We start from the raw sequence: 27,117 nt of genomic DNA, 5'->3' as shown, positions 1-27,117 counted from the left end.
GTAAATGCTCAGTCTGTTTGGTTAAGCAGACAAAGTGCTGTAACACTCAGCCCTCCAGTGTTTCGGCGAGGCAAAAGCACTAAGTGCCGCAGCACCTGTCTGACAGACACGGAGAGAAAGACAGAGAAAGAGAAGAGAGAAAGAGGCTTGCGGGGGGGTGGTGGCGTCGGAGAGACCGTAGAAAAAGGAGTTAACTCTGGAGGTGTGAGTCAGTTTTGCTCTAAGCCGGCAATTGGAAGGACGAAGAAATGTTTACTGTGTAGAAATGAGTGTGACTTACCTTAGATGTTGGATTTTTATTTGGAAAAACTTGTGGATACGACTTTGGTAAGAAATTTTTGATTCTATTTCTTTGCTCTTGAGTTGTTTAAACTTTTTTTTCTCCCTGCTTAACCAACGTAGTGGCAGTTGCAATAATACTTTTGCCTTGGTGCACTCAGGACTTCAAACATGTTTATTATAAGACCTTTTTTCTGCTCCTTATGAATCATTAACCCTTTCAATTCTGAGTGCAATTGTCAATTCATTGAAGTTTCTCAGTTGCAGCTCTTCTCTCTTCCCCCCCCCCCCATAAGATCAAAGAAGAGCAAATATTCGGTGGTGGCTTAATTTTAAAACCTTTATTATTAGTTAATATTTATTTAGCATCATGACTGTACATGCTGGAGCCACCCATAGACAGGTCTGTTTTTAAAATTTTAACAGTGTAAGACATATGTCCCAGGTTCTTCAATTGGATGCTCCAGCTCCCCCCTCCCCCGCCCCCATCAGTTATGGCTAAATGAAAGAAGATAAAGTCTACTTTTAACATCTTCCTTGGGACATTATCTTATTTTGAAAATCAAGTGAGTGTTCTTTCTTGTATAAAGATTCTTTGTTAAAATTACGAGGTATGATTTTTAACAGAAGAGTGTTGAGACACTTTTTCTTATTTGTCACCTAGTTTTTGTATAATAGTATGAGAGAGGGTGACTGTTTTTTTTTTTGAGGGGGAGGAAATAGAGAAACTATCTCTTATTTGGAAGGCAAATGTTATTACTAATCTAGAGGATAAGGTAGGTTTGGGGAAAGTAGCCCATCACTAGTTGAGGAAGGGCTTACTTACTCTCTCACTTTTCTATATTTACTATAACTTTCATTATAGTAAATTGAAACACTTGTGATTTCGGAAAATGGAATGAATGGTCAAAATTTTCAACAGAAAGTACTATTTGTAACCCAGGTGACTGAAAGGAATTTTCTCCAGGGATACTTACTATTGGACAGTTTTGCATTTTTTTGTTATGCCTTTTCATGATGGCGTGAGATGCCAACAAATCACAGAAACCCCATTTTTTCTTCTGCTTTGGTCCAAATGAGTGCACTCCAATGATTTGTGACCAGCTCTACCAGGATGCTGGCCAAGATGCAGTCTTTTGCTCTCTTCCTTGCCTAGAGGATGAAAGAAAGCAAAGCAGAAGGGGGAGGATAAATAGGGGTGGGGGGGGGCAGGTTGTTTTGAAAGTTGTTTGTGCTTTGGAAGCTGGTGGGAAAGTTCAGTCTTCCCCATTTGGAAAAGGCAGGCTGGGTTCCGCTCCTGCAACACACGCGCTTTCCATTTTTAGCTTCATTCAGACGCAGACAGCAGCTCCTTCCTCTTCCTCTCCTTGTTTATGACACTTTTTTTTTTTTCTCTGAGGCAGCTTTTCCACAGGCACTGAGTGGTCTGGTGGCCATGACCCCAGGTTTTCTTGGATACGAGATTGGGAACCCAGAAAGTGGGTTCCGTGCTTTTGAGAGGTAAAGCCAGAAATAGATCTCTGAGCTGATTTGTTTTGATTTTTTTTTTTCCTCATCGAGCCTGCCTCACTTTGCTTTTTTTGTTTTTTGTTTTTTGTTTTTTTAAACTAAGCTTAGCATTTGAAAACCTTGCTCCATTCAGCCCGGGCAATCTCGTTTATACTGCTCTTTTTGGCTGTTACTCAACTGTACCAGCTCTTCTGCATAGGCTTTTCAAGTGCCACAGACTACTGTATTAGTCACAGTGTCTCAGAGGAAACCACAGAAACTGCAGGACAATGGGGATTAAAGGCTTTTTCCTTCTTTTCCAGGCTGCCACCCAGTGTAGCTCCGACACCGTAAATTTTCCGACCTTGGTAGAGGGGGCAGAGGGAACCATGAAAATGGACATGGAAGATGCTGACATGACTCTGTGGACAGAGGCAGATTTTGAAGAAAAGTGCACATACATTGTGAATGATCATCCTTGGGACTCTGGTGCTGATGGAGGATCTGCCATTCAGGCGGAAGCATCTTTGCCAAGGAATCTGGTTTTCAAATTTGCAACGAACTGCAAAGAGGTAAGCCTCTGCTTTTTTGCTGAAGAAGATTGTCACCTGACAGCCAAATCTCCCATACACTTCTATTGAGGTCCCATAATCTTGGGAGACTTCTTTGTAAGTACCTGTAAATAATATATCCATTTCATTGCATTCTCATTTTCCTTGAAACAATTTCTGCTTCTCTTCCCTCCTCCATCCCCCATCATACCAATTAGCAAGCAGTTAAAATCTTCTGGCCGGCTGTAATGTGCCTAGAAGAGGTATATGCCCAGCATGGGGGTGGGGGGGGGGAGAGAGAACGGGGAAGGTAGACCCCTGAGCCAGGTTTTAAACTGCTTGTCAGCAGCCTATGTATCCATTGCCTCTGGCCACTGGATTAAATTGCCTTGGTTGTATAATAGCTCTGGGGAGGGGAAGAAAAGTCAAGTTTCCTTGGAAAACACTCTTAATCTTTTCTTTTGTCTCTCTTCAGTTATTAAAGTGCTTTATTCTTTTTAATGAGCTAGGTTTATTAGCTGTGTTTCTAAAATTATTCCTGAAACATTGATGTGTTTATGAACAGGAGGGATGGTATATAAACTGAGAAAAGTGTCCTTTGTCAAGATGATTTAAGAGTTAACCACTGTTTATCTGCTGGAGTTCTTTTGCTCCCTGCTAGACTTGCAAATGCCCCCCCCCCCAAATGTCTGAAGTGGGGCTGCCCTTTGTTTTTATTTCCAAAGGACTACCTCTGGACCCTGAAAGGACAGTTTAATTTGTGTTCACCCATTTGTGTAACTGTTATAGCTAGGTGTGATGTTCAGCTAGGTAATCTGAAAAGCAACCTAACCTCTTTATCTATGGAACTTAGGGCTGTGCCTCCCCTTCCCTTTTTTTTAACCTGTGCTGCTACTGTTCCCAAATATCTCCTTATCCTTATCCCACTCTAACCCCCCTCCATGTGTAAATTATATTATTGTGTCTTAAGAGAGCAGTGAGAAAGGACTTGTTTGCTTTATGAAAACAGTGTTTCTTCCTGGGAATATTTATTATAGCTATGTAAAATCACTTTCTCTTACTCTTAAAAGTAGCATTTAAAGGACCTGGCAATCTTTTGGGGAAAGCTTTCTCTCCTGATTTCATGTAATATAAATTTTTTGTTAATTGGGAGACAAAGTTGTCTAAAAGAAAGAAAACCTATTTACTGTATTCCTAAATTCATAGATTCAGAGATAGAAACGGGAGCTTAGAATAAGAGTCTAAATCCCTCATTTTATAGATGAGGAAATAGAAGTTAAATAACTCGCCCAGAGTTACCTAGCTCGTAAATACTTAACATAGGATTTGAATTCATGGCTTTTGTACTGGACTCCAGGTTCAGCACTAGCCATTTACTGCCTCTGATTTATTAAAATTAGAGGCAGAGGTGTTGGGGAATAGAAGGGCCGGCAGATTTTACATCCACATTTTGTTAAATAATTCAAGTGACAGGATGCCTTTTTACATAATAAACCCGGTCTCATACTAAATTGCTGGAGATGCCCTGAATCCACCATATCCGATGCATCTCATTAAATAGAAACATTTTTCTAAGTAGAACATTTTAAGGTATTTGTCATAATTTTTTGACAAAGGCTAACTTGACCTGTTTTGTAAATTGTTTAATGTTAGTTATTGCTGTGGTTTTAAGAAATGCATTTCCCTTGGCCCCCACCCCCAATATACAATTTGAAATTTCTAGGAGATTGAGAGGGTAAGCCTTCTCTCTTCTTTTGTTCTCCAGAGTTCCCCATTTTATTCAAAAAGCTGCTAAAAGAAACTTTGATCTTGATCCCTTACTCTAGTATTCGAGAGATTCTCCCTCTTCTTTTAAACAAGCTGTATATTGGTTTGTGCCCTATGTTCCACTGTCAGAATTTATAACATTCTGCCTCATTCTTAGAATCATAGCTTTTTAGAACTGGAAGGTACCATGGAAACCATCCAGCTCTTCACCTTCTTTTTACAAAAGATGAAACTGAGGTTTGGAGTAAAGTGGTTTGCCCAAGGCTACATACTGCTAATTATTGACCCAGCCTGGACTAAAACTCAGATCTCCTAATACTGACCAATATTCTTTGCATTAGAACATGATTACCACTTTTTAAGTCTCAACATGATTTTATTTATTTACATGACTATTTGACCCTTCTGTACAATACAGAATGTTATTGATTTAGGAGAGATTTTAATTCCTCACAAAGGTGGTTACATGAGAAGTGAGCCCACCTAGGCATCTATTGTTTACCTTTTCCTCTTCTAAATCAAACTTAAGAGAAACAAGCCATCTTGGGGGGGGGGGGGTCCTGATTGAATCAATCAGGATACAAATTTCATATGCACACCTATTTAACTCCACCTCTGGAATTTGTACTAGAATGATATTCTTTGTTAAAAGAACAATAAATTTCAAAGAATGGAGGGGATTCCAACAGGTTTAAGAACAAACATTCATAATTAACAAAATATGCAGGCTGGCATGAATCAGTTTGTTCTTAGTCATATATCCCATGGGAATTTTTAGAAATTTTTTTGCATGTAGTTTTAATCTGATTTATAAAGTTCTTTAAATGTTTTTCTTTAAATGGTTAAATTACATTTTATTTTTTATTCTGCTGACTGCCTAGAATTTTTTTTTCCATGACTTTTTTTTATTATGAATTTACATATGTATCAGCTCGTTTTTTATTTAAAAAAGTTTCTACACTTGTCTCCTGGTGCTTCTAAATTTTATTTAGGTCAGTAATGCATTTTAAAGATTCTATTATTGTTTATTATTTCTATAGCTAAGGGTTATTTTTTAAATTTCATTTAAAAATATGTTAATCTGTGCTACTAAAATATTTACTTGTGTCCTTTCTTTTTTGTGGAAACTTGACTGCTGTCCCCCTTAAACACTATTTTTGAGCATTTAAAAAAAATTAGCTTTGACATTTTATGTATTTGAAAAACTTAAATTCTGAATCTGCTTCTCACTCAACTGGAAAAGCTCCTGTTCTGGAAAGTCCTAAAGCAATACCGTGATAAAAATCAGTCTGCTATATGTCTATTTTAGTTGAAATCCATTATTAACTTAAGCCATCTGAAAAAAGTATCTCATCACAACATGCAATCCTATGTTCTTGGGGATGGTCTTTTATTTTGGAGATGATACAGGGAGGCTGCTACTGTGTTTCCTTTAATACCGAGATAATTAAGGAGGAAACCATCTGAAAACATTTCCTTTCACTCCACCCCTTAAAAAAAAAATCAGATGAATTACAGACTTTAGGTCTTGATCCATCTGTAGAATCCCAATCATCACAGTGCAAATGGTCTTAGGTCCAAAACAAAATTTTAATAGACTGAATCAGTTTTATGGGAAGGAGGGGAGTGAGAGAGAACTAGTAATTTGTGATCTTAATGATTTAGGGTGAGTTTGACCACATCATGAATATACCTATATAATAGTCCTCTGCTTAAAAAAATACTATTGTTGTGGAGGTTTGTGTGTCGTAGGAGAAATGGATGTAAAGTACCTTAGAAACCATAGTTCTAAATAAAATTATGCTTTAAAAAAAAAAATCTCCATAGCTCCTTTAAGGGAGAAATCTGCTTTTTTTGGGAACTCCTTTTCTCTCCCTAATGGGAATAGATATGCAATAAATACCCCTTCTAGCTCAACCTTTCCAAAGTTTTTAAATCACTTTTATTTTTGCAAAATAAGAAGCTAAGGGGTCCTGTTTTTTGTCTAGAAGCCTTGGGTGTCAGGATGTGCTCTGTGAACCCAGTACATTGACAGAGACGGATCTTCCAAAATGATAGGAAGGTCGGTGCTACTCATAAAGCATCCTGTGGACGGGCTTCTGTAGGGACAGATGAAGCATGAAAGTGTTGAAGCTTTTTGTCTTCTCACTGATATGTTTATAGAAGGCATGCAGCAGCCTTGTCCCAGCAGTAATTCATTAGGACCCTGGTCAGTTCCAATCATGTTTCTTTCCTGGGTTAGGTGAGCACCAGTCTAAAGTGGCCTTTTTAGCACATGGGAATTCATCAGAGAGACAACATCCTTGTATGACCATTGCTAGTTCTGGGACAGTGAAGGCAATGTTGAACCGTGCCCATTTTCAAATCAATCGGAAATCTCAAATCATTATAGACACAGAGAATTGTCTTATATTTCATTGTCTCGAGTTTTCTATTTAGAAATCCAATGTTTATTTCGTAAAGAACAAAATTAATAATATCAGAATAAACAATGAGTGCTATTACTTTATAGGTAATATGTGATTTGATGGGATTGTTTCATTTTTTTATGTGTCCCGAATTTTTAGATTAAAACAAAGTAGTTACTTAATGAATATTTGTTGATTGATTGATCTGCTAGTGTCAGGAAAATATCCTGAACATGCTTTTGTTTTAAAGTTGTTGCTTTCATGTTGGATGAAGGAATTCATCTGACATTATATCATAATGTTAATTCTAAATGTAATCATTTCTTCCTGCCTGTTTGAAAAAAAAAACTGGTTTAGCTTTCTAAATGATAATAAAATTAATTAGTTTCATATTATTATGTAAATGCATCTATATGGATAGATAAGTCCTAACACTGTATCATAAACAGGGTTTTGTGAAGCTATAAGTGAGGTGCAATGTGCTCTCAGTATGCTATTTAATATGTTGTACAATACCATAATTTAAATTTTCTCTTTAACTCCACTGTATGGAGCACTTATACCACAGGAATATATAAATTTCAAAAAAAGACAATGGATCTAACCACATGGCTATTATAATAAAAATTATTTTCCCTAGTAGTTTTGAGATCTTTAAGGTAGATTTCATAGACTCTCAAGCCAAATTATTTTTTATATGTCTGTGCTCTATCTCGACTATATTGTCAACTCCTCGAGGATGGGAATTAGATTTCATACCTCTTTTTCATACCTTTTACATTTCATACCCTATTTAATACATATGTGCTATTAAGTAAATTTTTTTTGATTTTCACATCTTCCCAATTAAAGAAAGGCAATAATGCTTATGGAAACTAGATTCTAGCCTGCGATCTTGTATTTGATCACTGAAAAACTATGTGGTACTTTCATTGATACAACATGAATTCAACTGATACAAAGATCAGTTTTAATGCTGAAAAGCAAGCACCTCAATCTGGTAGACAGAGAATGGCCACTAGGTGGAAAAGCACTGACCTCAATGTAATGTTGCTTGTTGGTAATCATGCACTGTCTCAAGACTGCTTAAAATTATAGTCTCCAGCAGACACAAAAGTTGGTGAACCAGTTGAGTGCCTCTCTTAAAATTACTACTTTAACATGGACATGTTGAAAAATCAGCTGTTAATTATTGGCTGACCAGCAAATGGCATTATTTGCTGTTCCTGTTTGGGCTTTTTAATGCTGTGTTATAATCAGTCAAATATAAGTGTCAGAAAATTTGCTACATCCTAAGAAGCCAACATGAATGTTTCAAGTTGACTGTTTTCAAGGATGCTCTAGATAGTGAGAATTTCACTTAGGTATACAGAGACAAAAATCATAGAATGACAGGGCCCTTCACCAGTCCAGCTTTCTTATTTCACAGTTGAGGAAACTTGAGGCTAGAGGGCCCAAAACTTTACTAATATCTTCCTAGCAGTTAGGCTGTTCTGATTACCAATAATAATGAGTCTTTATTGAAAGGTCAGATAGATATAAATGAGAGGAGAGGAGGATGAAATGAACATCTGTCTTTTTCAGCTCAGCCAGAAATGCAGAAAAGTGCCCAAAATAAAATTGGCCTTAACAATCTTGTTTCAGCTTGTGTTAAGTATAGGAACTTTTCTGCCCTTACCTTTTTTCTCCTCAACTCTATGTATGCCAGATGCTTTTAAATGCTTCACTGGCTTTTATGTCAACTATTATGCTCTTGATCACTTGCTGATATGAACTCAGCATCTGCCAAAAGTTTGTCGATCTGCTTTTTGGCTTAACTGTATGATTCCATAGAAGTTTTTGGGTTCCTTTTCATTTGAACGGGGGCTTAGTGTATTGCTAGAAATTGCATGGGATGATTGGTAAATTTTCCAGTCTTTACAAACTACTTCTGTAAGAACTTCAGACAAATTGTCTAATTTTGTTCTTTTCAGTGTCATTTGACTAGTAATAGGTGTCTAGTTCCATAGGCCCAAACAGAAGCATTTACTTAAGTCACCAAAGAAGCATTATAAAAAAGAAAACTATAAACAAGTCTTAACATTTTTTTCTCTACGTCAATCAATTCAAGTTAAGAATTTAGTCAATTCTAAAAATCAAAGTTGGGAGTGATGGGGGGAGGTGGGGGGGGGGGGGGGAGAGTGAAAAATACCGGTAACTCAGCAGAATGTTGTAAGTGACTACTCACAGATGAGTTCTTTTGAATAGTGATGAATTGCTTCCTGATTTGTGGTTGGTGATTCTACCCTACTCAAAAGAAATTTACCATCAAGGAGGAACTGGCGTAATGTGTTTCTTTACCAAAGCCTTTTAAAAATATGGGCTATAGTAGATTTTCAGTCATTTCCTTATCACAGGATCTTGGGTAGGGGAGGGGCAGAGGGCACATAAAATAATGTCTCCTTGCCAGATCCATAAGAGAATTGCTAACGAGGACTCTTGCCACTTCTATAGAGAGAAGAGACTGGCTATCCTATTGCACGTTTAGAGAAAAACAATTATTTGAAAGCTATTTCTCTTGTCAGGGAACAGGAAACTATGATGTACTCCATCAGGAATTAGTAGCCTATAATACAATGAATTTATAGTTTTTCAGCCCTTTGAGGAACAAGATTTTGTTTTCCCAAAGCTAAATATGTCATTCCTCAAAAATGACATTGATGTTAATGTTTTAATGGGTAAGGAGAGTGAAGAGAAACAACAGGCTGAAATGGTCATTCTGTTTCTTTATATTCTTGACTATAACAGAGGATCTAAATCTGGGGTCTCTGAACATATTTTTATATAACTGAATTTTAAATAATTTATTTCCTTTTGCCATCCTACATATTTTATTTTGTGCATTTAAAAATAATATTCTTATGACAATAAGGCCTCCCCAGATAGTCAAAAAAGTCCATGACAAAAAAAAGTTAAGAATATCTATTACAAATTCTATGGTTCTTACTCGAAGAAAGAACAGTTTCTTTTCTGTGTGACTTTGACTCTTCCCACTCTCAAACTGAGCAAAGGCCCCTAATTCAACAAGTAAAAATAATTTTAAAATGGAGTCTCATCACTGGAGTTTTGGGAAATTAAATTTTATTCAAATGATTAGAGAGTTTGGTATTGCTCTCTACTTGTTCATTTCTGCCCCATTAGGAGGTTGTTGGTTATTTTTTTGTTTTGTTTTCCCTTATTGTGCTTTCCTTTTATGAAAAACTAATTTAGTTGAAAAAGGATTGCTATTTTGAAATGAAGGTCATAAATTGTCTTGCATTCTTTCTCTTTTAGGTTATTGGAGTAATAAGCAAAGAATACATACCAAAAGGAACACGGTTTGGACCCTTGATAGGTGAAATCTATACCAATGATACCGTTCCCAAAAATGCCAACAGACAGTATTTTTGGCGGGTAAGAAAAATTTAAATTTTACGTTAATTTAATAATCAAAAGCAAAACTAAAAATGCTAGCTCCTGTGTCTGTGTATCTGTCTTTTCTGCCTGGTGTTTCTGTGTTACTTGCTCATCTACAAATGAAATTTTATTCTTCTATGGGTGCACAGAATAAGAATTCTAAGTGGATGTTAAAGTAGTTTGAGTAAATGTCTCTTGTCTTCTGTGGGGAGGGAGGGGAGAAGGGGGGAAAGCCTGTAGGTGGAGGAAAAAGAGATAACATGGACTATACTTGACTTTAATTTTTGCAACTCATAAGAGCTTCCTGATAGAATGAAACAGTTGCTACTTGCTTCCAGAATAAATTCATTTGCATTTCTCTGCAAGGAAGGAGTAATGAGTCATTAAATCTTTCATCTTCAAGTATACTTGAATTCTTACTAAAACTTTAATATATTGGATAAACTGAAATCAATGAATTATATAATCCTAAAAACAAATTTTTTCAGTTGGAAAGGCTGACAAAGGTAGAGAAGGGGAAGGAAAAGGAATAGTTCTTTAAATGAATATATTGTAATTCAGAATCTGGGTTTCAATTCATAGTTTATTGGAATGTATACATTCTCACAATCACATACATTCCTTAGAATATTTCCATAAAGTCTCTGAAGACTTTGAATCCTGACCTAGAGTATTTAGATAAAAGATGTGTCTGGGCATACCCTGAATCATTGGGGGGAAAAAATTCATCCTTTCCTCAGTGTACCACCATTTGTTTTGTGATTTCAGTTTCTCACACTTAGAAAGACTCATAACTTTTTCTTGAAAGGAATGCTGTGATGATTCAGATAGAAATCTTTTCTTAAAATTCTTGTAAGGAAAAAGTCACTATGACTAAAAAGTATTAATTGCTGATCTATAGGATATTTATTAGTTTCCTGTTTTTTAAAAAAATTCATTTCATTTTTTTAGTCTTATCTTAAATGTAAACCACAATGTATATAGTGTTAAGGAAGCCTATGAATTAGAAAATCTCTCCGGTTGTTCTGTTTTCTCACCTAAGAATTTTTTTCTTTTCCTTGATAATTTTCTCATTGACTTTCAGACTAACATTGTTGTTTCCTATTTTAAAAAATTTTCATTTCCACTGTGAACAAAGAATGGTATTTATATTGTTTTTCCAAAATATAAGCGATGTGTATATATTTTTAATACAAAAATTATTTAATTGTTCAAAGTATATTTACACATACATACCCATTGTGTGTGTGTGTGTGTGTGTGTACATGTGCTCGTGTACGCACACGCGCACTACCAGCTTTTCCTAGAAAAAAAGTGGGTGGGTTCATTTCAGTTTATTGCCAGTAAGTCCCTCTTCAGTTAAAAGCAAGCCATGGAGGTGTATAATTTCCTGGAGAGTGACTAAGTCTTCAATTAAGACCATCCAATATATAAGCCTTTTTTTTTTTTTTTTTTTTTTTTTTTTTGTACAAAGCTGTGTTGAAAAAGGCAACAACAGCACCTTAGTTCTTGTATCTCTCTGAAAATTCCCTTAGTCAATAAGCTTCAATTGTCCCCTGAAGATGTTCTTTCTAACTAAGAATTTGGATCAGTCTCGCCATGAAAAGGAAATTATTGGAGATAACTTCCCACATATTATAAAAACTGTCCTGCTTTTGCTGGCAGGGATAGGAACATCTGCTCTATGAAGAAAAAAAAAGTTCCATGCAAATTACATAGTCAAAGAGGAGAAGGGATGTTCGAGTTGAGTAAACCACAGAGTGACATTATTTCTTGTAACCGTACTGTGAGTCAGCACATTTTTAATCTTCATGATAATATATGGAAACACGAGATAGGGAAAGGCATTCATTTTAGCGTTTGCTTTTATTTTATATTTTTGTGGGTGTGAGCCTGTGACTTCATGGCATCATCATCTCCCTTTTTAAACAAGGGTACAGTAAATTGGGGAAAGCTGACTGGAAGGTGCATCGCCCTTAGCTTTAGAAAGCAGCTTCCGCCCAAAGCAAAGAGTGCAGAGCAATGGAACCCCATGTTCCTGGAAGTTTGCACATCAGAGTAAACAAACTTGAAGACTCCTCTTGATAGCAGAATTCAACCAGCCCTGTTCCATTTTCTCATAACAAAACACACCGCAAAATCTCTCACAAGCTTCTTTGATGAAGCCACATGTATTTCCCCCTTCACAATTTACAGGAAGTTACTCTTAAAAGAAAGTGATTCTGGTGTTTACTGCTTGTGTTAAAGGGACAGAGTTCCCTTTTTATTTTTTGATAGCATTGGAGAGACATAAAAAAGGCTTTTTAGCCAGTCAGGGTGTGTGAGTAAGAATCAAGCCAATAGTTTGCTTTCCCCATGGATACTCTTGGACTGTGAACAGGATGAGGCTTCCTGGAGACCACACACTACAGATCATCAGGTATTAGTTGCCAAAGAAAATCAGGTGAGAGGAGGGAGAAGGATGGGGCATCTTTTAATAGGAATGTTATATGGAAAGATGAGAGCTTTAGGTAGAAGGTTTGAGTTTCTTATTATTCATAACCTTCTATTTTTTATTTCATTTACAATACATTTATTAACTACCCTGCCTGATTCTGGAAAAAAGCTTTTAATTTTTTCATCCTACTTTTCCATTAATAAACCGCATTTTTTTTCCTTCTCCAGCTGATGGGCAGAAGTATATAGTGATTTTATACTACCCCTTATAAAAGTAATACAGCTTCCTTTTTTCCTTCCTCCATCCTCTCTCCCCCCCCCCCCTTTTTTTTGTTTTAAAGAAAAGTACAGGTCCTAACATGTCCATTGAGAGGAAAAGTGACTTCTCAGTAGCAGACTGTCAAACTTTGGCCTCTGTCCAGGTCTTCACTTTGTTATGGCAGGTGAAGTTCACCTTTGCCCCACCCAGTGTTTCCACAAAAAGGCAAGGTTCCAAGTATTCATATGAGCAAGTGTTACTTTAGGACTTGTGGGGGGGTGGAGGATGTTTGCATAGTTTAAACCTCTGGGCGGGGGTGGTTGGAAACTGCAAGTAAAAAGAGGCCCATAGAAAAAGCTAAGAACAGAACCTGGAGAATGTTGTATACAGTAACAACGATATTGTTCAATGAAGAACCGTGAATGACTTAGCTATTCTCAACAGTACAATAATCCAAGACTATCCCAGAAGGCTAATAGTGAAACATACTATGTGCTTCCAGAGAAAGAACTGATGTCTGAATTCATGCTATTTTTCACTTTCTTCCAGTTTTTTTCTCTTTTTTCAAATCTTGTACAAAAATGATTAGTATGGAAATGTTTTATATAATTGTGTATGTAGAGCCTATATCTGATTGGGAGCCAGGAGAAAGGGATAGAATTTACAACTCAAAACTTTAAATAAAATTGTGAAAAAATTGAAGAAAAAAGAAAGAAAGAAAAAGCTGAGACTCGCATTTGACATAGCCTGCTTTTATACCTAGGTGACTCAAAAGTCAGCACACAATCAGAACTGGAGTTAGTCTATTACTCATTTGCCATTCTAACACTTTTAAGAGCGCTCTGAAGTTTTTTCAGAGTCAGAAGCAGCCCAGCCTTTTCCTTACATGAAACTGTTTTTCAGTCTTTTTTTTTTCCCTTCACCATTACAAATTGAACAAAATGAAAAAGGTAAAGTGAGAAATGCCACTTCTCACTAGTAACTCCCTTATTTCTGCTAAATCTAGAATGCTCTGATTTTTTTATTTAACTTTGTAGCTAGAGAGAGAAGGGAAAGCATACATTCTTTACCTCCGTCTCCATTCTTGTGTTGTGCCGAAAGAAGAGAAAATAAAAATAAGCCTCTGTCATTTCAGGAATTTTTTTTTCAATGGTCTTGTCTTCTGTTTTCCTCCAGATCTATTCTAATGGGGAGCTTCACCACTTCATCGATGGCTTTAATGAGGAAAAAAGCAACTGGATGCGTTATGTGAACCCTGCTCACTCCGTTCAGGAACAGAATTTGGCTGCGTGTCAGAATGGAATGAACATCTATTTCTACACTATTAAGCCAATCCCTGCCAACCAGGAACTTCTTGTGTGGTATTGTCGGGACTTTGCAGAAAGACTCCACTATCCTTCCTCCGGAGAGCTGATGAAGATGAATCTCAGTAAGTGGATTACAATTATAAATTTAAAAAAAAAAAATGCTAGTAATGTCTATTCTGTCTGCACAATCTGATAATACGGTGGTTAATTATATGGCTGTATCAACTGCTGTGCCAGGGTAGGGAGTTTGGACCAGAAAAAGAGGAATTGCTTTCTTTTTCTTTCCTTCTCTTCTTTTCAAGTTCCATTTGCCTATTAAGGTGGAGCTTTTTAAAAAATTAAACATTACTTTTTGAGATCTGAATTTATAAAACTGTAGGAGAAAAATGACTTAAAATTGGCAGCATTTTTTAAAAAATATGGCTAGTACCAACAGACTTGAAGCCATTGAACAAATCAGTTACTGTTATCTAATTGTGCTGCTTAGAAATAGATCTCATTATGCCATTTTATATATATATAACTGCTTACTATGAAACCAGCATCTGCCTAGAAATTGCATAAGAATAAATACTCTTAAGATATTCCACGCTTTTTCTACAAACAATAAGCAATTAGTTGTCTCCTGAAAGACCATTCTAAGTAGATGTTCTGAAGATTTCATATCTAACTTCCTTCCTTATGGTAAAATCTAATTATCTGAACTCTTAATCTGTTTGACAGTAGCTACATATCACTTTATCTAACAAATTCTCAGTTCCTCTGTCAGGTTTATAGGCTTTCACTTTTTTATTTAGGTAAAATTATCTGGTCTGGACCCAGTGACTCCCTCCTGCCAGTACTAACTACAAAAAGTCTTATTTATATATGTGATTTGGGCCATTCTTAGGTGTTGTAACAGTAAGCCAGAAAATTCTAATCTTTTGTTGTTGATAAAACCCACAGAAATCTGTCGTTTTTAAAAAGCAAAATATTTGTCCAGTTAATTTTAAGGGTAGATCATATCTTTGAGTCATTTGGATTTGTGTTAATTTTATTTTTTTTTAAATGAGAAATAATGACAAAATAACACAGTATAATTTTCTTTCATATGGAGGAATTAATGCATCTAGATGAAAATCCTGGCTTTGTCCCTCCTAGCTATGTGACCTTTCTGGGCCTCAGTTTCCTCATCATTTAATATAGGAAGTTAACATATATTCCATCTTTCACTAAATAATCCTATGAAATCTTATTCTTGGCCCTGGGATATGTGCACCAACTAGCTAATTCTGATTCTCATTAGAAATGAATTAGTAACTTATCTACTGCTTCAGAAGTATAATTTCTGACCAGTGTCAGTGTGTCAATATAATTCTTGAGAACGTATAAAACTAGGCTGATCTTTGGAATACAAAAGTTTAAAGCATCTCCATGTTACTTGTAAGAATACACCCACTCATTTAGATAGGTCTTGTGTGAGATTCAGTTTGTCATGGTCCTTTTTTTTCCAGGTAGGCTAGGATAGAATGTTCAGAAATAATTCTGTTCTCAACATTGAACCCCCAAAGAATAATTTAGCTCTGTTTGTTTTTCTACCAATTACCCAGAATTAATTTCTTACTCTTTGCCATTGTGTAATCATTTAACCTTTGTAAGCATTTCACATACAATAGCATCCTCTTATTTCAATGGGCAAGAGTGAGTAAATTTCAGACAGTTTGGATGGAAATACCAGTAGGATTCCTGGAGCTTTGTAATCATTGCTTAAGTCAGAGAAGTTCTAATGACTTAAAAAAATAGCCCACTAGGCCTCTTTGTGAGTCATTGGTTCTTTTGCTTGCTTTTCTTCTCTCTTTGCCAAGTGAGAAAGTCTTCCTCTAAACTAAAAATATTTTCTCTTGCATCCTAAAATTGTCAAGTTATACATAGCATTTCCAGATTCCTGTATCAAAAAACATCATTTTTATAGAAATGCCATAACTGCCTCTCAGATAAGACCTTTTATTTAAGTAGATCCTTTTTCTCTCAGTCCTTCCATACAATGGGAAAATAACATTTCCAGATATAACTAACTTTCCATTAAGTTTCAGGGCAGATTCTGCTTAGTAGTTTTTGAACTATAACAACTAATCACCCTCAGCAGAGGGTTCTTATTGCCTCTTGTGAAATCAGTTGTCTTAGGTGTGGTGGTTGATGATTGAGACTGTTGATCAGAAAAATTTCCACTATTTCATCAGTCCTAATAAGTAGATTATGCCTCAGACTAGTGAGCTGTATTCATTTTCCACACTTAAAGCACAATACAAATCTGTGCCAGATTCCCTCTGAGGGGCTTGCATGATATTAGTGATTATAATGGTTTAATTAATAGAGATAGTAGAAAAAAAGAGTTTTGATAAGTGACAGCTAAATTTTAAATTATTGGATACTTTTTTCCTTTTTAGAAGAGAGAATATGATTTTAAATGTGAATCAGAATGTAAATTTATTTATGCCCCTCCTCCTTTCTCTGCTGGAGGGAAGTTATTTGGCATACACACAAAAGAAGAGACATAGACCCATCTAGAAAACAGATGACCAAATTATAGACTTCTAAATGTTAGTTTGCTTTCTCAGTTTCAGTTGAAAACATGCTTTATTTTACCTTCTGTAGAACTTCTAGGTTCTCTTGCTTCTAACCTTAGAAGCTCTTATTATAGACTGAAAATGTGAATCGGCATAATTAAGCCATTGAAGGCCTTCAGGAGCATTTTACTCTTGAAATGACTCTGTCCGCCTACAGCCATTTAAGATTTAAGAACAAAACATCTTTTTTTTTTATTCTTTTTTTTAATGTTAAGTTGTTACTGAGTGGAAGAATTAGAAATAACAGAACTACTGATTACTCAGCAGGTGCTGAAGAATAATTTACTATGTATAAATACCCAACATTTTTTTTAAATTCTCCCTTCAAAAAATACTCTTAGAACCTTCTAATTAGGGTCTTGTCCTAAGTTGAAGCAACCTTTTCTAGGTCTGCTTTTCTAATGTTCTAAAGGTGATAAATATTAGTAACTTTGGGATTTGGAAACCAAAGATAGTAAAAAAAAAAAATTTAATCCAGTTACATATTATTTCTGAACTATCAAAATTCTTTGTGAGGTTTCATTTTTTTTCCTTTTTTTTTTTTTTGCTAAAGAGGAAAAATTGTTGTAATTAGTAGGCATCCATCATGTGCTCCATAGAGTAGCAATATCAGAAAATGATTCTTTACAAAGGAATATGTTTCATTTATGTTTTTCATGGGATTTTTATTGTTTGAAATTGACTCACAAAAGAATATGATTTTCTTTCAAGGATCTTGAATAAAGCATAATTCTTTCACCTGCTTGATGGTTCATGAAACTAGTTTTGTTTTAGTTTATTAGTAATGATAAGTACTCAGTATTAATTAAAAAAATAAAAGGAAAGTGAATGCCATGAGAACTAGGAAATACTATGGACTCTTTTATCTGACATCTTGATTTAGTTATCTCCATGTTGAAATTGATCAAGAAGACTTTGAAATCAGTGAAAAAAATCATTGTGATTAAATTTGATCTCTCAAGTAAAGATGTTAGATTATTATATCTGTATCTTCATTTTGTTAATGGGAGGTTGAGGAGAGCCTGGACTAAATAGGGGGGAGAGGGAAGTGAGGTAGCCTTCTCTAAAGACTTTTCTCACCTAGCATTCCACTTCATCTTAGTTAAATTCCTTTCCCTAGCAATAAGGAGGCTCCCCTATCAGTTTTCCAGGTTAGCTGTCTCTTTCTTCCTCTACCATTTTAGCTTTAAAAAACAAAAGTGACAATTTGAACTTCCTGCCTCCCGGGCCCCACTGAAAGACTGATATTGGTCTGATAAGATGATATTTATTTTGGTCTAGTGGCTTCAGAAACCCTTGTCCTTCCACAGGCTTCCTATCAATCCCCACTGATCAGCACCTTTCCTGATAAGTGTCCTTCTCCCTGTTTATTCTGGGCTGCCTGCTCAGTAAGAAGCAACTGATAATAGCTGGCTGAGATAACATTCTCTGAGGGATTCTTAAGATGGAAGAGAATTTTTCTTAAGCATGGTGACCTGTAGTGTACTGATTTAGAAACTAAAGTTTCTAGTCTTCCATATCATTAATTTCTGGACCCACCAGATTTTCATGGATGACTTTTGACTTGTTTCTTCAGATAAATTTTTAAGTTATTTTCTTAAATGTTTCTTTAGTTACATTTTTTTGAAAGCTTATCCTTTTGAAAGATTGTTTGAAAAATGATACCCACTCAGTTGTCATCAAATTCTACTTTTAAACTCTGGAAAATTAGACTGAAATACATCTAAATCTCCCTGTTGCTCTCAAAGATCATTTTCTTTTCTTTGCTTTATACATTCTAGTTTATTTCTTTCCACATCATACCTGCTATGTGGATGGTAGTACAATATTGGCAATGGGTTGTCAGGTATCCAAAGCTCAAATGAGAGGTTTCTAGATGAAGATTTTCTAGTATTTTGGGTCTGATACAAGTTGGGACGGAGTCCCATGACTTTGGTTTTCTTTGTCTTGACCTATATTTAGTCTATGTTGTCCTTCACAGGAGTTTTGTATTTTCTAACTGTTCTTCCTTGTTGGTCATGTTCTCAAATAGTATATTTACTGAGTAATGCTATGCTTACTAGTATAGAATACTCTCTCTCTTAGGAAAAAAAAGGCTTTCATTCGAGCTGCTTATGTTTTCTTTGGGACTATAAGTAATTGAACTGGCTGGTGGAGCACATGTTGTGGTTTGGCAAAGGTTAATCTGTCACGCCTTATGATTCCAGGGGACAACATTTTTGGGAGCCAAATTTTACTGTGTAAAATCTGGCTAAATTTTTGCATTGTGAACAAGTGATTTGAGGAGGATATTGACTGGAGTTTTTCCTTTAGCTTACCATTCACCTACACATAGGCATTTATAATTAAGTTTAATCAAATTCATATTAAAAATTCAAAAATTTTTTTTTAAATTGAGGGTAAAAATTAATGACTGATACTATTCAAAACAGTTTTAATCTGACCAATCTAACTCATGGTACATGCTGATTTCCTTTATGTGAACTGTGAACATCAGTATGACTATTTTATTAGCTTCTGACACCTCATGGTATTTTTCCACCCCATTTTAATAGAAGCTATCTGTTCTGGCAAGTTTGATCTTTTGCTTGAATAGCACTTTTCATGTTCTATGTTCTTTACCAATGGAAACAAAATAAACCAAACAATAACCCTCTTATGTAGGTAAGTATTCTTTCTTTCCCCATTTTGAAGGGGAAAGAAATGAGATATAGTTAAGTTTTTGATAGTCTGCCTGGAACCATTTACAGAGGGGATAACCAAAATCCCTGAATGAATATCATGATCATTTATCTTTGGTTTATGGGTCATCCCTCTCTCCTTTGATTCATTTGTCTCAAGCAAGCTATGTAACACACACACACACACACACACACACACACACAATCTCAAAATAGAGAAGTTCTCTACTCTTGGGCAGGGGTATGCCATTTTCTCACATCACTTCAAGTAACTGTATTCTTCTTTATTTCAGCTCAAACACACATCAGTTCAAAGCAACAAAGCACTGAGAAAAATGAACTTTGTCCCAAAAGTGTCCCAAAGAGAGAGCATAGTGTGAAAGAAATTCTGAAAAATGATTCCAGCCATTCAAAAGGAAAGAGCTTCTTCCATCCTAACATTTCACTCATCACTCCAGAAAAGGACATGGATGACTTCAGGAAAAACTGCAGCCCTGAAAGGCCTATATGCCCTCGGGTTATCTACCCAATCCGAGTTCCCAATGCAGAAGACTTGTTGAAAGCTTCTCTGACCTATCGGATGGAGAGACCTACTTACATCACTCACTCCCCCATCCCATCATCCACCACTCCTAGCCCTTCAGCAATAAGCAGCCCAGACCAAAGCTTGAAAAGCTCCAGCCCTCATGGTAGCTTGGGAGACACAGTTTCACCTTTGGCTCCCATTTCTCAAGAACATCGAGAATCTTACCCTTACTTGAATACACACTATGGCACAGAAGGACTGGGGTCTTACCCTGGCTATATACCACCCAGTCATCTTCCTCCAGCTTTCTTCCCTTCTTATAATACTCATTATCCCAAGTTACTTTTACCTCCATATGGTATGAGCTGTAATAGCCTGAGTACTGTGAACAACATAAATGGCATCAATAACTTCAATCTCTTCCCAAGGTTATATCCAGTCTATGGTAACTTGCCTCATTCCATGTTCAACTCGGCTCTTCCAAATTCATTGCCCTCCGAAGGATCCCGGAGATTGTTGCAACCAGAGCACCCCAGAGATGTTCTTGTACCTGCACCCCACAGTGCCTTTTCTATCACCAGCGCAGCCACCAGCATGAAAGACAAGCCATGTAGTCCAACGAGTGGGTCCCCAACTGCTGGGGACACATCTGAACATATGATACAACCTAAAGCTACCTCAACAATATTGGCTGACAACAGGAGTGAAGAAGCCATAAATCTCATTAAAAGTAAAAGAAATATGACTGGTTACAAAACACTTCCATATCCACTGAAGAAACAGAATGGAAAGATTAAGTACGAGTGTAATGTTTGTTCCAAGACTTTTGGGCAACTCTCAAACCTGAAGGTAGGTATTGAAAATCAGACTAGTGACTTATATGTAGGCACCCATATGTGCTCCCACATATATGGTTTTATGTCCCTATTTTTTTTATAAAAGGTTGTGTTTTTACAACTGTATGAAAAAAGTTGTGTCCAGAAGTGTCTTATCTTTGTATTGTCATCTACTCTATATACCTCGGTAATCTTGGGTCAAGTCCATTTCACCTGTGTATGCCTCGGTTTTTAAATTTTCAAAATTGGGGATAGTAATATAGTATTACTCCCTTACCCCATAAGATTGTTAGGAAAATTGGAATTTATAAATTATGTAGCATTGTGAACATATGAGCTACTGTTATCGTTATGATTCAACAATACTAATGTTGCTTTTAAGGATAGTAAAAATAAGCCAGTTCATTTGTTCTCTTGAGAAATTTGTATCTTAAATGTTTGTAAACAACAGACTCAAAGACATTGTGGTCCTAAAAGTTGTTAAACTGTGCATACCCTCTGACTCAGCCATACCACCACTAGTCCTAGGCTCTAAAGACATCAAAGAAAAGATGAAAAGAATTCATATTGTACAAAAATAATTGTAGCAGTTCTTTTTGTAGTAGCACAAACTGGAAACTAAAGGGAAGGGACACATGTCGGGGAATGCCTAAACAAAGTGCATTGGAAAGAGTGGAATATTATTGTACCATACAAAATGAGAAAAAATGAGCACTTTCAGAGATGGCTGAGAAGGCCTGTGTAAATTGATGCAAAATTAAATGAACAGAACCAACAGGACAATTGATAAAATAACAACAGTATTTCAGAGAAACAACATGATCTTGATTTTAGTTTGAAAGTGAAGCTATAGTTTTTTCTTTGTTCTTAGGTCCACCTCAGAGTACACAGTGGAGAGCGACCATTCAAATGTCAAACTTGCAATAAGGGTTTCACTCAGCTCGCCCACCTACAGAAACACTACCTGGTCCACACTGGAGAAAAGCCTCATGAATGTCAGGTGGGTAGACTCCTCCTGGGGAAAAATTTTGAACTGCTTGGAAATCTGTCCAACTAGCTCCTAACACACTCAATAAATAGAGTCTGTAGTTTAAAGCCAGAATATGTAGCTCTTCTTCAGCACTGATTGCTGCTGTGTGCCACAACTGTGTCCTATAATCTTGCAAGCAAACAGGCAGACATGGTGACCAGTGGGTGGAAGAGGGACAAGGAAATAAGCCACCACCCACTGTGGGTTATGCTCACACAGCCCTATTTGCTTAATAAGCCCTCATGTTGCTTCTCGCCTCCCTCGTTGTTGCAGGCTGCCTTTGAGCTTAACCCCTCCTGTTTGCAGCTTTTAATTTTCTGATTTTCCTTCTCCTATCCCATCTGCCCTCCCGATGTAGGTTTGCCACAAGCGATTCAGCAGCACCAGCAATCTTAAGACTCACTTGAGACTTCACTCTGGAGAGAAACCATACCAGTGTAAACTGTGCCCAGCCAAGTTCACCCAGTTTGTGCATCTGAAACTCCACAAGCGCCTACACACCCGAGAGAGGCCACATAAGTGTACTCAGTGCCACAAGAGCTACATCCACCTCTGTAGTCTTAAAGTTCACCTAAATGGCTATTGCCCCCTAGATCCTACTTCTGGTCTATCCATGGAGGACCTAACCCGAATCAATGAAGAAATAGAAAAGTTTGACATCAGTGACAATGCAGACCGGCTAGAAGACACGGAGGATGGTACTGATATGACCTCTGTGGTGGAGAAAGAGATCCTGGCTTTGCTCAGAAGAGAGATGGACGGCGCCAACCTGAAAATGTCTTTGCAAAGGAACATGGGAAATGGACTAATCTCCTCAGGATGTAACTTTTATGAGTCATCAGACCCGTCCCTTATGAAGTTGCCTCACAGTCACCCACTACCTCTGTTACCTGTAAAGGTCAAACAAGAAACAGTTGAACCAATGGATCCTTAAGACTTTCAGGAAATGAAAGAAGTGATTTTATATATGTATATATATACATATATATATAAATAATTTTAATTTATGACTTGGCAAGTCAGGATGCCTGTGGCAAATTGTTTATACATTTGATTCCAATGCTGCAAAGCTTTCCTGATGTTGCAAATGAGTTCCCTCACACTTTTCTTCCAATTCAAAGAAGGAACTTTGAAGTTATTGTAATCTCAGGGCATAAAGACAAAAAGACTATTATATGTATACGTATTATATATACATACATATATATATATATATATTTGACTGTGTGTTTTAAATATGTTTGTAAGTATGTTTGCGTAGCCTTTCCCATTACTAAGACAATCTCCTTTCTATAATTATTTTTCAATGATAGTACTTTATAATTTATTATGCAACTTATCATTATAAAAGCAATAATTAGAAAATGTTTACAATGACTGGAAAAATCATTGTAATTTGAGTATAAATGTTTATTTTTTTGTCTTATGGCCATTCTTTGTAGATAATTTCTGCACATCTGTCTAAATTAAGGTGAAGTGAAGATTGGAAAAACAAAAATACATTACTTCCGTCAACATGCCTACATACCCTAAAGTTTTGAAAATGAGGTTTTGTATTGCCAAAAATGTATGTGTTGAATCATACTTAAGATCATCTAGTCTGAACAACATTGTGTTGTAACTTGGGGGTAGATGTGCAGAATTACCCAATAATAATTTGGATAGTGGCAATATGGAAAGGAATCCTGTACCTGCCTCTTTGTAGGTAGTCCAAACTTTTTTTTCCCTTACCTACAGCTCTACCCAGAAAGGTGACATGACAGGAAGATAGTGCCAACCTGACTTTTATGCCAATGAGCAAGGGTGTTGGTTGTCGGTTGGATGAGTTTAGTTTGTTTTCATTTTTTGCTTTTTTCCCCCCTAAAAGCAATACGAAACCCCAAAGTCACCCTGAAGATCTATCACAAATTACCATTTATTTAACTTTGCCATCCCGGTATAGCAATTTAAAATGTGAAGATGACAAAATGCCATGTTTGAAACCACTGTTAAAAGCACAAGTGGTTTTTGTGTTTTTCTGGTTGTAATTTGGGTGTTTTGTATGTATGATGTATGTTTTAATTTCTAGATGTCAGAATTGCACAAAAATGGTGCTTTCCCAGAAAGGAGTTTTGGGGTAGAAAGGCTCAATCCACATTTTGAGAAACTAAGCAAACAAAGAAACAAAAAAACCAAAAATGGGTTATTTTCTGGTTTGCTCTGGGTGGAAGTGGATGATGAACATTCCTGTTCCAGCACATCGATTTTGTTTTGTTTTCTGTAGGATTCAGATTTTCCTCAGTGTTTGCATTTGTACATTTTGTGGTTAATTTAATTGAAGATGAAAAGGGCATTGCAAAGTTATTCAACAACAATTACCTCATTGAGTGTGTCCAGTAGTGCAGGAAATGCTGTTTTATCTAATGCTTTGCTACTTTACAGAAAAAACTCAAGTACACAGAAAACTTAGAATGTGTATGTTACTTTATTTTTTGTAAAGTTTCCTCTATCCTTAAAATTTAAAAATCATTCTGAAAGATTGGGGCCAGAAAGGGAATGGTGGGAACAGGGTGGAAGAATAGGGAAAGAGTCATGAGTATTGGGTCAATTTAAGTACATATTGTATTCTATGTGTAAGGTGTGCAAGGTTCACTGCTGAACATATAGATAATGGAAAAAATGTATCTTCAAGGAACTTAAAATCTAATTAAGGAGACAACATAATCCATATAAAAACATAAATAGCAATGGAACCATATTCTGGGAATATCATACTAATAGGGCTCCAAAATTTAAGGAAGGGAGAGAACATCACCACTTCTCCCTTTCTTGCACCAGTGCCACTGAATGGTGGGCCAGATGAAGACAATCACAAAAATTACTTTTTTCTCTCCTCCAGGCGCATGAGAGCATAATTTTTTTTTTTCCAATTTGCTAAGCCCAAAGATCTCATGTTGGCATTCAATGTGTAGCAAAGAATGGTGTATATTTATAAAGTTTATTTATGCCACTATATATATATATTTATGTCACATTGTGAGCCAAACCATGTAATAAAACCTAATTTTCATAAAAGATGAAAATCAAATCTTTTCAGAGGACTTTGCATCACACCTGATGACCTCAAACCCAGGATGATGATGTGTTGGGCATTTGAAAGAATTTTAATGTGTAAGTGTATATGCTCCCTGTCTGTAGGTTATATAGACCAAAAGTGAAGACCCCAAATTCTTGGCAAAAGGGATAAAAATCCCACTCCTACATGAGGTAATATTCTAAAGACTAATGGGTATGAGTAGAATAAATCATTTTTGAGTGTCAGGCACCTCCTAATAGAGCTTTTATTTCATTTTGCCACATCTGAGTTATGTGGTCACACCTAGTGTCAAAAGCAAATCCCATTATCACACCTATTTACCACTCGGTGTATACGTTGTCTTTATAGTCTTAGTACTTACAGGTTTCTGATCAAACCATTTTATAGAAAATAAAAGATTATATGATAGAAATGTCTAATAGAAATGACACTTAGAAAACTCAATTTAAGATAACCCAGGAAAGTATGTAAGTGAAGCCTTTGCTGAACAAATTACACATACACAATATGTGTGTATATATGCCTCTAGGAATAGCAAGACTGACAAATTGTATATGTAGCAATGTGGTTAACAAAACAGTTAAGTGTAAATTAAACCAAAGTATCACTACTTGGACACTGGACACACTTTTCTTTCCTCAACCCCTTTTCCCTTCCCAACTTTTTTTGGCCTTTAGTGCTTTTGTGTTCAAAGTTTTTCAAAGATATCTATATCACAGCTTTAAAAATTTTGAATTCTCTTTCTTGTCCATAGTTTTCCTGTTCCTCCCCTGTTTAGGTCTCTTACATGTGAATGTAGCAAACAATCAGAAATGGTTTTGCTTTTCTCAAAGGAAAAACTGACCAAAGTTAATCGGCTTTTTACTTTGCTAGAATAACAAACTTATCTTATGTTTACTACAAACTGGTTTACATTGTTATTTATGTACAATTGTCAAAATGTAAATTAAATATAAATGTTCATGCTTTACTGGTTGCTGCCATGTCTTCAACTGTCTCAATAGTGCTCTTGTATATATACACAGAGAGGGCTGCCCTTGGGCTAACTTAACTTTATTGATTTCTTTTTTTAATGTCACTTCCCAGTCCTCCCAACATTATAGAACTCTTGTCTTACCACAACCAAGCAAAACACATTTGTCATGTCTGATTACATATACCTTATTAGGAATATATATCTTACCACCTTTTCACCTCTAGCCAAAAAAACTTAGGGTTAGTTTCTGAATTGACAAGCTATCAGAACCTTACTTTCAGTACTGTTTTCCTTTATATTATTTGTATTCCCATAGCGTAAATTGTCTTCATACCTGAAGATCTTCCCAAGTATTTCTGAATTCTTCAAAGACTTTATTACGTAATCTATTACATTCATAGACCATGATGCTTAATCCAATGGGCATCCACTTTATTTCCATTTTTTTTCTGACACAAAAAAGTAGTACTATATTTTAAAATATTGGAACCTTTATCTCTGTATTTGGCCTTGGGTTATGCAGTAGACAGACTTTGGAAATAAAGTCTTGTCCCTAAACCTGACCTTTCATCCTTTTGTATAATCAGGGCTTTCCCCATCTATCAAAATCTGATTCCAGTGAAAGAACTTTGATTGTGAAGTTATTTACATTCAATGATTTCTAAACCCCCTTCTAATTCTCAGTCTTTGATGTCATCTGTCATTTAGTGAATGGCAGTCAACTTTTTTATTCTCCCCATTTTAGGTCATTTCTAATTTTAGAATGGAAGATGTGTTCTGTTAAAGGAATTTCAACAAGGAAAATCAACAAAGCAGATGGGAGGAAAGTCATAGTGGATAGAGGACCTTAGGGGGTGTGGACATAGAGAGTAGCCTCTAGAAATGACACCATACAAGCACATCTCAGCTGTTTTTAGGATTGGATCACATATGTATATATGAAAAATTAGACATAGGTGTTCATAAACAAACATTCCATTGGAGCTAAGGGAATGTGGACATCTGAAGAGGAATTAAAGTGAATTATATCTTTGGGATTATGAACTTAAATTTAAAAAAAAATTCAAACCTGTGTATAAATATCTTGATTTTGTGTCCTCTTCTATGCTAGTTGTTTGTTCTATGCTAGCTATTGAAACCAGCTCCCATAGTTTCAATCATCTCTGGTGGTGATTCCCATTTATCCAGCTCTAACTTCTTTCCTAACTTTCAGACTTGCATCTCAATTGCCTATTAGGTATCTCAAACTAGGTGTCCCACTGACAATTTCAGTGTGTCCAAAACTGAATTTATCTTTTCCCCCAAACCCTTTTCCCTTTGGAATTTCTTTATTATTCAAGGATACCACCATTCTTCCAGTCATCCAGGTTTAAAACCTTCCTAATTCTCACATCTCCTATATCTAATCTCTTGCCAAGACTTGCAAATTTTACCTTCTCAACATCCCTTATATTCT

The 27,117-nt window shown here is 36.0% G+C and overlaps 1 protein-coding gene across 4 annotated transcripts; it reads left to right on the top strand.

Annotated features, from left to right (window-relative positions):
* Positions 1-25,655, top strand: PRDM1 (PR/SET domain 1). Of its 4 annotated transcripts, none has more exons than XM_003769326.4 (7): positions 1-327; positions 2,091-2,339; positions 9,806-9,925; positions 13,800-14,052; positions 19,511-20,592; positions 21,451-21,579; positions 21,968-25,655. In XM_003769326.4, the coding sequence occupies exons 1-7, from the start codon at positions 286-288 to the stop codon at positions 22,541-22,543; spliced, it is 2,451 nt and encodes an 816-aa protein (XP_003769374.1). In that variant the 5' UTR covers positions 1-285; the 3' UTR covers positions 22,544-25,655. The 4 variants fall into 4 exon arrangements, with proteins under 4 accessions (XP_003769374.1, XP_012404711.1, XP_031820328.1 ...); XM_012549257.3 differs by lacking the exon at positions 1-327 and adding an exon at positions 1,522-1,779; XM_031964468.1 differs by lacking the exons at positions 1-327; positions 2,091-2,339 and adding an exon at positions 2,346-2,435.
* Positions 25,656-27,117: the final 1,462 nt, after the last annotated feature.

Source organism: Sarcophilus harrisii, chromosome 4 (assembly GCF_902635505.1).
Source record: "Sarcophilus harrisii chromosome 4, mSarHar1.11, whole genome shotgun sequence".
In the NCBI taxonomy this organism is placed as follows: Eukaryota; Metazoa; Chordata; class Mammalia; order Dasyuromorphia; family Dasyuridae; genus Sarcophilus; species Sarcophilus harrisii.
This window is presented reverse-complemented; position numbering and strand designations above follow the sequence as displayed.